Raw genomic sequence first — 12254 nt, forward strand, 5'->3', positions numbered from 1 at the left:
TTTCTGGGACACCCAGTATATACGACCCTCGATCCACGTACATGCAGTGGATGGAATCGTCAAGCGACCTGATAATAGAATATAATGCACAGTAAGCTATCACCATAAAAATAAGTTCGATCTAGTCCACATTCCAACTAGGGTAGATATATAAGGCTGCTGCTCAATGAATAGGTCCCATACCGAGTCTCTTCACTCCAAGCACGCATTCAACAGCAAGGGACCAGCCCAGCAAGAGTTTCCACCTACAAGGGAAGGGGAATTGCCATGTCATCAGACCTTCCCATCGTTCGATCCATGGTCCATCGGATTCTTCCCATCAGGCATCTCTTTCGATCCTCCCTTTCCTCAGCATGGAACGGTGTTTCTCGATTTACTCGATGCGTACCAAAACGATCTAAATCGTTGGAGCTTTCCATTAGGAATTAATTTCAGAACGAATTCGGAGCCGGTTTGAGTGTTCATCTCGAAGAGGGTAGAAAGAATCGATTACAGAAGCTCCGTTTGCAGTACAAAATATCGGAGGGACGGCGAGAATTTTTTTTTTCTCAATGCCCCCTTGTCAGGCAGTAAACATGGTGATTAGAGAAGGCATCGGCATCTTGACATTGGCGCAGGGGGCAGGGGGAGTACGTCGTGGTGGTAGTGAACAGAGAGAAACAGTAGGCAATGGAAAAAAAGGAAGACCATAATCAGCCAAACACTGGAGAATCCGAACAACGCAACGAGGCCGGAAAGACCCCAAGATCTTAAAGCCCAACCTCTCCAATGTTGAGAGTGAGGTGTTGTAGAAGCGGGCTGGGTGCGTGGCAACAATTAGAGCTTAGACGACGTTTCGTGGGAATAACCCCCCCCCCCCACGACTGGAAGTTGGCGAATTTCACGCTGGAATTTGTGCCATGCACAAAGTCCGGCTCTCTCTTTCGAGCCTTCGCCGGACCCGGGCTTTCACGGAAGCAGAACGAAGAGGTGGGTAAATGTGTTAAAGCTAATACGAGCCAGCCTTTCCCTGGCAGACTGGAGTAGAGCCGGGCTGAGGACACCATTTTACGGCGAGAGAATGATCGAAAGTCGTGTTTGGAAGGTTCGAGCGCTGAGAGTGAAGTTGGGGTAGATGCGAGAATGGGCTAGAAATCCTCCGAATCCTTCAAGGAAAGAAAATCCCCCCCCCCCCCCTCCATTGTTCTTTCAGCGTCGTCTAGTCTGGAACCTAGTCAAATCCTCATGAGACCAGAAATAATTATAGAGCCAACATCCATGAGGAGGTGGGGAAGTGCGATAGTATCGGATACTTAGGGGATGTCCGGCTTCACGAGAGCCGCTGACATTTATAGGTAAGATTATATCGAGGATCGGTTCTAAGCCATATCGAACGAGTCATCGCATGAGAATCGCGAGCTCAGTGACAGGTCCATGGCTTCAGCTCAGTTCGAAAGGGACGAAGGAAGTGTTTCATTCGATCGTGCTCAATATTGAACCAGACGGCCATGGAAGACGTTGTGCATCACGAGTGCTGCATTAATTTGCATGTGTCGTGTACAGTACGTCGGAGGAAGAAAGGCGACTCCCTTACCATGTTTGGGGCCGAACCAAATTGGTCATGGAGCGCAATCGATCCTGGCCACGGTCTCGAGTTATCATCCTCTGTGGTGAACGGGAAACGTCCTATTACGCAGAAAAGTACAGAGACAGGCAGGCAAAAGATACCCTGCCATTTCCGAGAAAGACGATGCTCACCGATGAAGCTTTGTGCTGTGAGTGCAGCCTGAGGGATGCAGAGGGCTATGAACCAAACAGGAACGCTTGTTAGAGTGGAATGATGAGGCATTTGCTGTGATAGAGGTCCGATGACATCCTGAGATCAGCTTCGCGTCGTACATGCAATCGGAGGTCAGCAGCCGAACAGGAACATTCGCTTGGGAGCTGAGTATTGTACACAAGCGGCTATGCGACACAGCGCTCACTGTCAGATTCGGAGGTCGCGGGGTTCGCCCAATTATTACTCATAAATTCATTCCTACGGACTTATGTAGGGAATTGGCATAAACTCTTTCCGGTAATAAACAGCCAATTATGTAAGCCCGGTGGGGAGTCCGATTGGTCAACACAAGGGTTTTTCCTTGGAGAAGCTGATTCTTCAGATCAACAGGTGGCTTCAGTTGACGTAGCCTCTAACTAGTATAGCTTCAGTAAGACCCTTCAACTTTTTTAGCGGTTCCGATCTGCATTGAGTTATGTAAAGAATAAATATGTCTCAATTATTAAATTGCGTTCTCCACTTCGAGTTGGTTCTTGTTCCAAAAACAGGCGCTGAAGTTATCATCGTTGCACTCTGTGCCCGCTCTGTGGCAGCCGCGCGCGCAAGTTGACTGGACATGCAAGCGAACGGTACAGTCAGCCTTGACCCACCCCCTCCATCGCACTCTACACAAGGGAAGGGTGAGAGAAACAACAACCCCGAAGTGCTATCAAGAGAGATGGAGGTTGTTGTCACCATTGGCATCAACATGTGCATAAAAAAAGGAGGTCGTGGGACTTTGATCACGCGAATCAGTTGTGCCTGCTTTTGGATTTGCATTTTTCTTTTGGTTGAAGGGTTGACTCTTCTCCTCCGAGCCGTCAGCTCCGGAGGAGGGTCTCCGAGACCAAATTCCAAATTCATCGTTCCCCCTCCGGATGTTTTCTTATATATAGTTCATTCTCTTTCCTTTCACTTCCCCCCCTACGCTCCGCGATCGAGAAAGAGAGAGAGAGCGCGATGATCTTCTCTACCATTTTACAAGCTCTTGCATACATCGGTCTCATCTCTACCGCCCCTTCGCCATTCGAGGTTGACAATGGTCTCGTTGGGTACAACCCCGAGCTGCTGTCTAATGGCGCCCCCCATATCAACTTTGGGGATACCTAAACTTCAATTACCAGTTCAGTCCACCGGGTGAAATCCATTTTATCAACGTTACTGAGGGGCGAAGAGTCAACGTCAGGTTTCTCGGGTAGGTCTCTTTTTAAGGATATAAGTGAATCTTGTTTAGAGTTGCTGAGTTTCTATACACAGAGGGAATTGGACGGATCCGCATGGCAAAGTATTTGCCAAAATTCTTCCTGGTATCGGTGGAGAACAAGGGTACTTCGATACCGTAAAGCCTCCAGTATTCCATCTAGGTTAGTTCATTTTGCTTCCACCACCGATGGACTGTGAATTGACATTTCCATTTATAATAGATGTTCGACAAACCATACAGTTCGTGAGCGATGGAAGATACGGTTACGTCCAATTGAAAGGTTTCAGACTTGGAAATCTTGGTCCTGCCATCTTGTCAGTCTTCACTCACATCATTTCTTTTCACAACATTCCCGCAGCTGACCTGGCTTTTCTTTTCTTTTTTTGACCCGAATGGCAGATCCGTTGAGACAGACTCGGCCGATAACCTCAAATGGAACAACCAAATTTTGTATTCCCTTGGTAACTTCTCCAGTACCGGCGTGTCAGCTCCTATCTGGGCGGTGGTGAGTCGAAATCGGGTCTTCCCCCTGTTACCTGCTTTTTTTTTTTTTTTTTTTTTTTTGTTGTTCGGTTACTAAATCCTTTTTCCCCCCTTCATAATAGGGACCGCCTGCACTCCCGCCTAAGTGAAGAAAGAGTGAACGTCCGTTTATGACGCAGGGCTCGTGTCCGGCCCGTGACAATCTTGGGCAGTGTTTCTTTCTTTCTTTCTTTTGTTTGTTTGCCCGTCGTACTTGTTCCAAATTGCACTTCTGTGCTCGTGTAAAAAAATATCCATTAGTCAACGTCAACGCATATGGGACTCTTTTATCCATTGATTTGAGTGCAATCGTAAAAAAAATTAGTCGTCCCTTGGAAGGAACGTCCCGAGTGCAGATACGACAGGCCTAGCTTGGCACATTGGTTTTGGTGGGTTATACTGTAATATCGACCGGGGCCATATATACCTACAAGGTCACTCACTTAGCTGGGCAGGTTAATTAGTGCAACTGCAATTCGTTGATAGTGATTTACATGATCTAACTACGGCCATTGCCATTGCATGATGGGCGATTCATCCGTGTCGTCGACCTGCATGCATACATGCAATATATAGCGGCCGGCAGTACAGTCAATCATGAAACCCTTACAGTAATTTGGAACATGCAACAAGGGGGAAGCAAAAAAAAAGAAAAACGTTGCTCGAATCGTCGTGAGGGAAAAAAGTATTAAGAACCAACAGTCGTTCACTTCTCAACCACTTCATCGTTAATCTTGGGAGGTGCAGATGGTCCCTAATTACAGAGCAGGGAAAAAAAGGGGATGTTCATGAGTAAAAAGGAGTTGCGCACGGGAGGGGACCGATTGATGAATGGAACTCACCAGTGCCCAAATAGGAGCTGACACGCCAGTCTTGGAGAATGTACCGAGGGAGTATATGATCCGGTTGTTGAATTTGAGGTTAGCGGCCGAGTCCGTCTCGATGGATCTGTAAACAAACAGAATTTTAGTTACGACGAACTTCCCCCCCCCCTCCCAGAATGTAGAAACGACTGACACGACGGTACTGGCGTAGTTACCAATCTTGTAGCCTGTTAACTGTACGTAACCGAACCTTCCATCACTCACGAATCGAACGGTTTGTCGAATATCTTATATGTATGGCAAATGCAAAAAAAAAAAATTCAACGTTCGACGGAGGGACTTGGAGGAAAGGAAAAAGCATCGACTAACCTACGTGGAATACTCCTGCCTTATCAGTATATCCTTCATCTCCTCCAATACCAGGAAGAACTATGGCAATCAACCGTCCGTTCGTATCTCTCCACGTCCCACTAATCGCGCAGCCAAGAAATGAGTCAGCCACGAAATCGGTTTAAGGTGTCCTTGAAAAAGAAAAGAAAAGGAAACATACCCGAGAAACCTAATGTTGACTCTGACCCCCTCAGTAACGTTGATAGGATGGGGCCGGATCAGTTGGTAGATGAAGTGGATATGACCCCAAAGTTCAGCATCGAGGGTTGGACCCGCGCCACCATTGTTATGATTAGCTATTAAGCTGTTCCCCAGGCTGGCAAGACCTTGGTTAGCTTCGAATGGTGATGCAGGGGCGGCAGCGATGACACCGATGTAGGCAAGAAGAAGTTGTAAAAGCGCAGTGAAGATCATCATCTCTTCTCTCTCGCGTGCGCACTCTCTCTCTCTCAGCTTAGAAGTGGGGAAGAGTGTTTGTTTGAGCAGTGAAGACCAACATTCGATTGAGGTTGAAGTACGTTAGATGATGAATTGATCGCTCGCAGACTCTTGTCCGGAGCTGACGAGAGGTTGTACCACCTATTACTCATCACCTGATCGCAGTACCGGTGTACCAGTACTTACATGCAAAAGCTTTTACGGAGGGGCCCGAAGGGCCCGAGAAGCTCTGGGGTACCCGTGACCAATTCTTTCAATTACAATACGTCAAATGTATTGCCGGCGTCGTCTTCCGATCCGTCGTCATCGCCGCTGCCGTTGTCGACAACATCTTCACAAGTTTCGCATATTTTCTTTGTTCATTTTCTTATTTACATTCACTTATGTCTCCCCGCTGGCAACATAATTTATTATATTAACCTTGGCATCAGTGCCGGCCGAGTTGTTATTGTTCAAAATGGCAACAGTGTGCAAGGTATGCACAAGTGGGCAGTAAAGGGGGCATGATGAGAAGTGATGGGTGAATGATGGAGAGAGTGTTGATGAGCGACTTATGATCTCGGAGCTGGACTATAAGCGGGAAGCTGAGTCTCAGCTAATATGCGTGAAGAACTGAATTGTATTACCTATAAGCGGGAAGCTGAAGGTAATGTACATATTGTAAGTTACAATAGTAAAGGAAATAGTAATAAAGGAATGTAACTAACCTCAGTCTCAGCTAATATGCATTAGTCTCGGTGCCAGACTCTCTGGTGGGCTGCGCGTGACCATAGGGGCATTGAATTGATGTGTTGTGTTGTGTTGGTGTTTGTGTGTGCCAAAGCGGATGAAAAAACCATTCTCGAGTCGCCCACCAGAGAGTCTGGTGGATTTCGTACCTCGATTCCACTTTCCAGTTGCACATGACATTCCCTGACTCGAAACCTGAGCTGGAACCCACTGTTTCTCTGTTTTTTCATGTCACCTAACTTGTTAAAATGTACTGATACTATAGACAGGACCCAGAATGTACAATATTATAGATATAGGCATAGGGTGGTACCCAAAACATCCAGCAATATTAGTGATTGGATCCCTTAAAAGTTCTCTGTCTCCCCACCATGAACAGCCGTAGTGAATCGCCAGCGCCCAGCATTGCTTCAGATGGTTCCCCGACCCCCAGCAATTCTTCCCCCATTCCTGCCCAACTCCCCACTTTTGCCAAGCAGTATCCAGGCTTGGAGGCTCACCGTGATTATCTGTCCGATAATGAGAGCATTGTCAGGGATGCGTCCAGGGTAGAGGGGGTCTGGATGTATCGCCCAGCAGAGAGGCCCTCGGGGGGTGTGAACTGGGCATGCATACTGGCAGGTCTGGGAAGGGATGGCAGTCCCTGGCCACTCAGACTGAAGTGGAGAATGTGTTATTATTATTAAAAGGGGAAACTATACTACTTACCTGAAGTGGAGAATGTGAGAAGAAGGTTACTTCTTTGGTTCCCACTTCAGGTACATTTATGTACATGCGGCTTGAGTCATATGACGAGTGCCATGTCATCCTTGGAGACAGCTGCGGCCATCTGGGTGTCCCCGTGGGGGATCCTGAGAGCGTTGTTGTGGGGACAACTCCGTGTACCGCAAAAAGTCGGATTCTGCGGAATTTGGCCACAAACACCCACTACATACCCGCTGACACTCCTGATGCTCATTCTATCACTATCCAACACTCCATACACTCATTCCTTATTTTTCCTTATTTTCCCCATCATTCCTGACAACCCCAAGCAAAATTCCCACGCCCAACCACGCCGCCAATTTCACCCCCTCTCCACATCTCAAGAACCACTGCACCAATTGGGATGAATAAGGGCTCGTTGGAAAGCTGGAGACGAGGAGATTGCTGACGGGAGGATAGGCGGGCGCTGTGGCGAACTGTTGCGGAGTTAATTTTCACAATTCCCATTTCGGACCCATTGTCACATTTTCCCCATTCATTCATATTTCTTTTATTGTTTCTTTGTTCCCAATTGGATATTCATCATTTACGGTTGCCTAACGGCCCGTTTACATTTCCCCAGTCCATTCATTCCATTTCCAACATATATAAACTAGATAACAGCTTGTACATAACAAGTGAGTATTGAATAGACCCGTGAAGGGACAAGCATAAGTTGCATCCAAGTGGCAAAGATGCCATCCACGACCCTAACGCCCCCTCTGAGCTAGTTGCTCATGTCTAAGACCCCTCACATCATAATACTCAGCCTTGACGTCCAAGAGAGACGTAGGTGAGTGTTTGTTTGAGGTTTTTGCAGACTCAGTAGCACCCACGGACCAAAACCCGGCCCAACGAACCACACCCACACACACTACCACCCTCCCCCTTCTCTCTGTCTTGAGTCTAGGCGATAGACCTGTTACAGCGTCCGCTGCATGTGCACGTGCTGGGCACAGTGGGAAGCCGTCTGGGGTGTGTGGGCCAGACGGGTCAATGGTACATTGATACAGAGGAAAGTGGTCCATGTAGATAGAAGGAATAAACAGAAAGAGAAAGATGGGAAGAATGAAATAAAGAAAGGAGAAGAAAGAGAGAGAGAAGAAAGAGGGAGAGAGGGAGGAGGGGAAAGGAGAGGGTGTGGTGTGGCTGGGTGGGTCCGGGTGGACCCGGGTCAGGTGGGTGTGCCCTGACAAGCATTCAGACAATGGCAGTCGTACAAGCTCTCAAAGGAATCCAGGAAGCGGGCCTCACATTGGGTCTCCTGGTAGATTTCATCAGCTTTAGAACTGAATCCAAAGATGTGGCAGAGGACCAGTTGATAAGCGCTGAACGTGCTAGCCTGATATGCTATGATAATCTCCCAGATATTCTAGACAGGTGGAGAAAAAGACATAGGGGCCATGGATATGGCCGCGCACGGAAGGATATGTTGGAGTGGGCTATCAACAATGTAAATGAACAAGCGTGGAGGGAAATGGACTGCATCAAAAAGTACCTAGAGTCAAACGAGTCTGGGTTTGAACTAGAACATATTATCAAGTTTAATCCCATAGATATGATTAAGATCATTCAGGATAATGCACATACTGTTTGGAGCATCCTGCAAAACATAGCATGGCTGAAGAGGCAAGTGCTGGAAAATAGGACAAAATCCCCCAACATGGTGAGCAGGCGCAGTTCCACCAATGCTTGCAAATCACTTATAATTTCACTCTACACCAGACCATCCTCATGATGGTATCAGCTGCAGCATACTGTTCCTCAAATGAATATTGCCAGCTTCAGCAACTTTTGTCACTGGACATGCGTGCAAATGGTGTCCCGGTTTGGCTCTTTGATGCCTTTCATGCTCTTGGGATTAGCATGAGCTATTCATGGTCCTCAAGAGCAATTGATATGATTGGCAAGCGACAGCTAGAGCTTGTTCAGCAGCTTGCAAGTCCAACAGCAAACAATGGTGGTGTACTCTTGCTGTATGACAATATAAATCAATGTGAAAATGTCTACTCTCAAAGGATCAGCAATCAATCCTGTTTCTCAAGCGGGACTGCACTTACAATCATTGTTAGAACCGGGCGGAAACAGATGACTCCGGAGTGGAATCAGAGACTTAGCGTAGAGGGACCTTGGCCTCAGCGACTCAAGCAGAGCGCTGTGCCATTGCTGTTTGTCCATTTGGTCCTTAATTTCACAGTAGGTGAGCAGGAAGTCTCTAGGGGGCATTTCAGGTCGATTTCGGACTAAACCAAAACGAGTATGTACAAGCGCCGATATATATAATGGAAGGGGCAAAAGCACAAGGAAACCAAAGGGTAACCGAATCGGAACGAAGACGTCCGAACGGGAACAAAGGGTAGAGGGAGCGGAGCGGTACCGAAGGTCATAAGGCAGGACCTGTGATACGTCCGAAAGGAGGTAGGGAGGGCGAGGCCCAGAGGGGCAGGAGGATGAGGGGAAGTGGGGATGATGACTAACTGGCTAGAATAGGAAGAAGCAGTAGTCCAAATAGGGATGAGGGGAAAACGCGAGAAATACATTACAAGTGGCGAGAGTGCCGAAGGCGATCTGCGAAGCTCGGGGGTTGCGGAGCTTATGGAGGTTACGGAGGCGGGGTTGAAAGTCCGAGGGATATTGGCAATGGTGTTTACGTAGTATGAGGTCACCAATGCAATGGACTAAGACCGAGGTGGAGTCAAAGCCCGAGGTAGGGACTATGACGGAGGCTTGGAGCAAGGTACGAGCGGTGTCCGAGTGCGAAGTACGGGACAGCGGTGGAAGGTCATAACTTGGCGGAAGGGTGGCGGAGGAGTAACAGAGGGAGGAGAGAGGGGAAAGGTAAGGGAGAAGGAGTGGCGGAAAGGAGAGTAGTCAGGTCCGAAGGTGAGTATCGGAGCGGACAGGGGAAGCGTAGGAGGATGATGGGAGGGTGGAGGTGTTGTGAAGGGGGAGCGGAGTAGTAGGAGGGTGGCGAGAGGGGCGGTGTTCGGTCCAAGATGAGTATCGGAGCGGACGGAGATAGGGTCGGAGAGGTAAGGAGGAGGTGTGTTGCCAGGACCGAAGGTGAGTATCGGAGCGGCAGCGGTAGGTTATGACTCCAGAGGTGAAGAGGGTGGAGGTCCGGAAGTCGGGTTGGGGTCAGGTATGCACGGATATGACAATCATCACTCTCCCATCCACTGCACAAGGACTGTGCAACTGGGCAGCATTTGATGCCGGCCGAGTACGAGGACAGCGAGAGATGTTCCTGTTGTCTATTCTGATGGACCGGCAGCCAATGCAGAAAATGCAGCGATTTTATACACACCATATCCTTTCCTTCCTCCTCAACTCCCCATTTTTTGAGGGCTACGAGCATGCTGACAATCCATGTCTTTCCCCTCCATCCCCAGTCAAGCAGGTCCCAGTTGGTAAACAGCATATCACAAAGTCATTTATGCTGCCAACAGTGGAGGAAAATGAAGCCACATACGATGGGAATGCACGAGTCTTGGAGCGCTTCATTAAGTACTTGGGCTGGGACACCCCGCAGAACCAACATTGGTTGGCAACAGAAGCAGTCATCCCAGTTGTGGGAGATGGCATGATGATTGACTGTCTGTCAGGCCTGTGCTGTATGCACTCAGGCAATATTAATGGAATAGAACATATGATTGGATGGTACTCGCCTTCGGATGGTTTCATGTTCAGCTGACATTTGCCACTTCGCTACATGAGCAGTTCATTGGAACTGCAGCTGGACATGGGCTTAGCGATGCTTTCAAACACTTAGGTCAGAAATCATTATATAAACTCAACACCCGTGGCCCATGGTACCACAACTTACATGAGGGGATTCTGCATACCTGTCAGGGCACACCCGCCTGACCCGGGTCCACCCGGACCCACCCGGCCACACCACACCCGCTCCCCGCTGTCTATCCCCCTCCCCCTCCTTCCTCCCTCTCCTCCCCTTTCTTTTCCCTCTTCTTTCCCCTTCTTTATTTCATTCTTCTCATCTTCCTCTCCCTGTTTATTTCTTTCTATCTACACGGACCACCTTCCTTTGTATCAATGTACTATTGACCCGTCCGGCCCACACACCCCAGACAGCTTCCCGCTGTGCCCAGCACGCGCGCATGCAGCGGACGCTCTCGGGATCCCCCATGGGGACACCTGGATGCCTGCGGCTGCCTCCGAGGATGACGTGGCACCCATCATGTGACTCAAGCTGCATGTACATAAATGTACCTGAAGTGGGAACCGAAGAAGTAACCTTCTTCTCACATTCTCCACTTCAGGTAAGTAGTATAGTTTTCCCCTTTAATAATAATAACACATTCTCCACTTCAGTCTGAGTGGCCAGGGACCACTGTCCCGGATCAGGCCCACCAGTACGCACGCCCGCTCCACACCCCGCGACGGCCTCAGTGCCGGACATTACCCCCGGGCCCTCTCGACCCCGGACACGTCCCTGACAATACCCTTGAAGCACACATCCTAGATTGTTGGAGAGTGCTAATGGATGTTGACAGTCTTGAAAAGCTGAAGGAACTCTCACCAGCAGAGTTGGTCCAGGCAGCGAAGCGCATGCAAGAAGTGTTTGCATCCTCCGAAGCTCTGGAGGGAATTGGGATTACCGAAGATGTCAAAAGAAGAAAGAAGAGAAAAGATAATGAGAAAGGGACACACCTGGAATTCAACCCCAGGATTGATCATGTACATTGGGGCGCTGTTCTTTTCATGAGGGATGCCCTTATGTATTATGAGCTGTGCGATGCAATCTGTAGCGGGGACGTTGGCCGGATGATGAATACAGTCCCAACACTCCTATGCCATATGCACGGGGGTGGTAACAAGAACTACACACACTTGCTTTTGGATCTAATGCAGGCTTACCATATGGAATGGACAGAGGAGATGCGGTGCGTGAGTATTACAAGAATCATCAGTATGACACTTATAGATGATAAAGGGAATTCCTTATGATGAACTGTTGGCTGGTCAACCTGTCCGGTCTTCCAGATGGGTTCTATGGCTTAGACTTGCTACAAGAGCACAATGTTAAAGCAGTAAAGGTACGTCATTTGAGTGTAAGGAAATGGTGCTTACATAGTCATGGCCACAGAGCACATTCAAAGTCGTTGGGCCAGCATCGACATGGGCATACATAGAGAAGATTTCCCCAGCTATTGTCACGACCGACAAATCCCGGGGCTCCGTCAGCGGCGAACCAATGCCGATAGGCGAATCCACCGACCTGAAACCCATCCTAACCAGCCCCCAACCCCATGTCTGGCCCCCTGCCTTACTGCGTGAGACTTGGCCAATAATCAGAACCTAGACCCTGCCGGTATTCCAACCTTACCTCCAGTTCCTGAGCCCTTGGCGCTCCTGGCATTCAGTCACGCCTGCCTTGTCTCCATCTGAACCACACTCATCGCTTCCCACTATGTGGTCACAGCCATGCCCCGCTTCCGTCCACTCCGCACCCTCTGCCCACTCCGCACCCTCTGCCCATCTCTGCACCTTCTGGCCACTTCTGGTTGCCCTTGACACCTCTGGTCAGGTCAACACTCCCACTCCCCTCTGTACCTCTGTTGGCCTTCATGCTGTCCTTGTGTGA

The 12254-nt window shown here is 48.9% G+C and overlaps 4 protein-coding genes across 4 annotated transcripts; 3 read left to right on the plus strand and 1 right to left on the minus strand.

Moving 5' to 3' along the window:
• Nucleotides 1-2284: 2284 nt before the first annotated feature.
• EI90DRAFT_3290932 (uncharacterized protein) lies at nt 2285-3634 on the plus strand (the record flags this gene model as incomplete). Its single annotated transcript, XM_039067252.1, has 7 exons — nt 2285-2509; nt 2695-2850; nt 2928-2993; nt 3056-3162; nt 3223-3316; nt 3402-3507; nt 3608-3634. Exons 1-7 carry the CDS (start codon nt 2376-2378, stop codon nt 3632-3634), a joined length of 690 nt encoding a protein of 229 aa, XP_038913475.1. The 5' UTR covers nt 2285-2375.
• A 443-nt stretch (nt 3635-4077) lies between these two features.
• Nucleotides 4078-5152, minus strand: EI90DRAFT_3156154 (uncharacterized protein; the record flags this gene model as incomplete). Its single annotated transcript, XM_039066037.1, has 5 exons — nt 4078-4278; nt 4367-4472; nt 4542-4635; nt 4718-4818; nt 4899-5152. 5 exons carry the CDS (start codon nt 5150-5152, stop codon nt 4231-4233), a joined length of 603 nt encoding a protein of 200 aa, XP_038913476.1. The 3' UTR covers nt 4078-4230.
• Nucleotides 5153-7856: 2704 nt separating this feature from the next.
• On the plus strand, nt 7857-8766 carry EI90DRAFT_3126996 (uncharacterized protein; the record flags this gene model as incomplete). The annotated part of the gene is made up of 3 exons (XM_039063971.1): nt 7857-8315; nt 8375-8653; nt 8722-8766. 3 exons carry the CDS (start codon nt 7857-7859, stop codon nt 8764-8766), a joined length of 783 nt encoding a protein of 260 aa, XP_038913477.1.
• Nucleotides 8767-10863: 2097 nt separating this feature from the next.
• Nucleotides 10864-12254, plus strand: EI90DRAFT_3126997 (uncharacterized protein; the record flags this gene model as incomplete). Its single annotated transcript, XM_039063972.1, has 5 exons — nt 10864-10929; nt 10982-11553; nt 11604-11706; nt 11757-11921; nt 11973-12254. The coding sequence occupies 5 exons, from the start codon at nt 10864-10866 to the stop codon at nt 12252-12254; spliced, it is 1188 nt and encodes a 395-aa protein (XP_038913478.1).

Source organism: Cantharellus anzutake (genome assembly GCF_015039405.1).
Source record: "Cantharellus anzutake strain C23 chromosome Unknown EI90scaffold_41, whole genome shotgun sequence".
In the NCBI taxonomy this organism is placed as follows: Eukaryota; Fungi; Basidiomycota; class Agaricomycetes; order Cantharellales; family Hydnaceae; genus Cantharellus; species Cantharellus anzutake.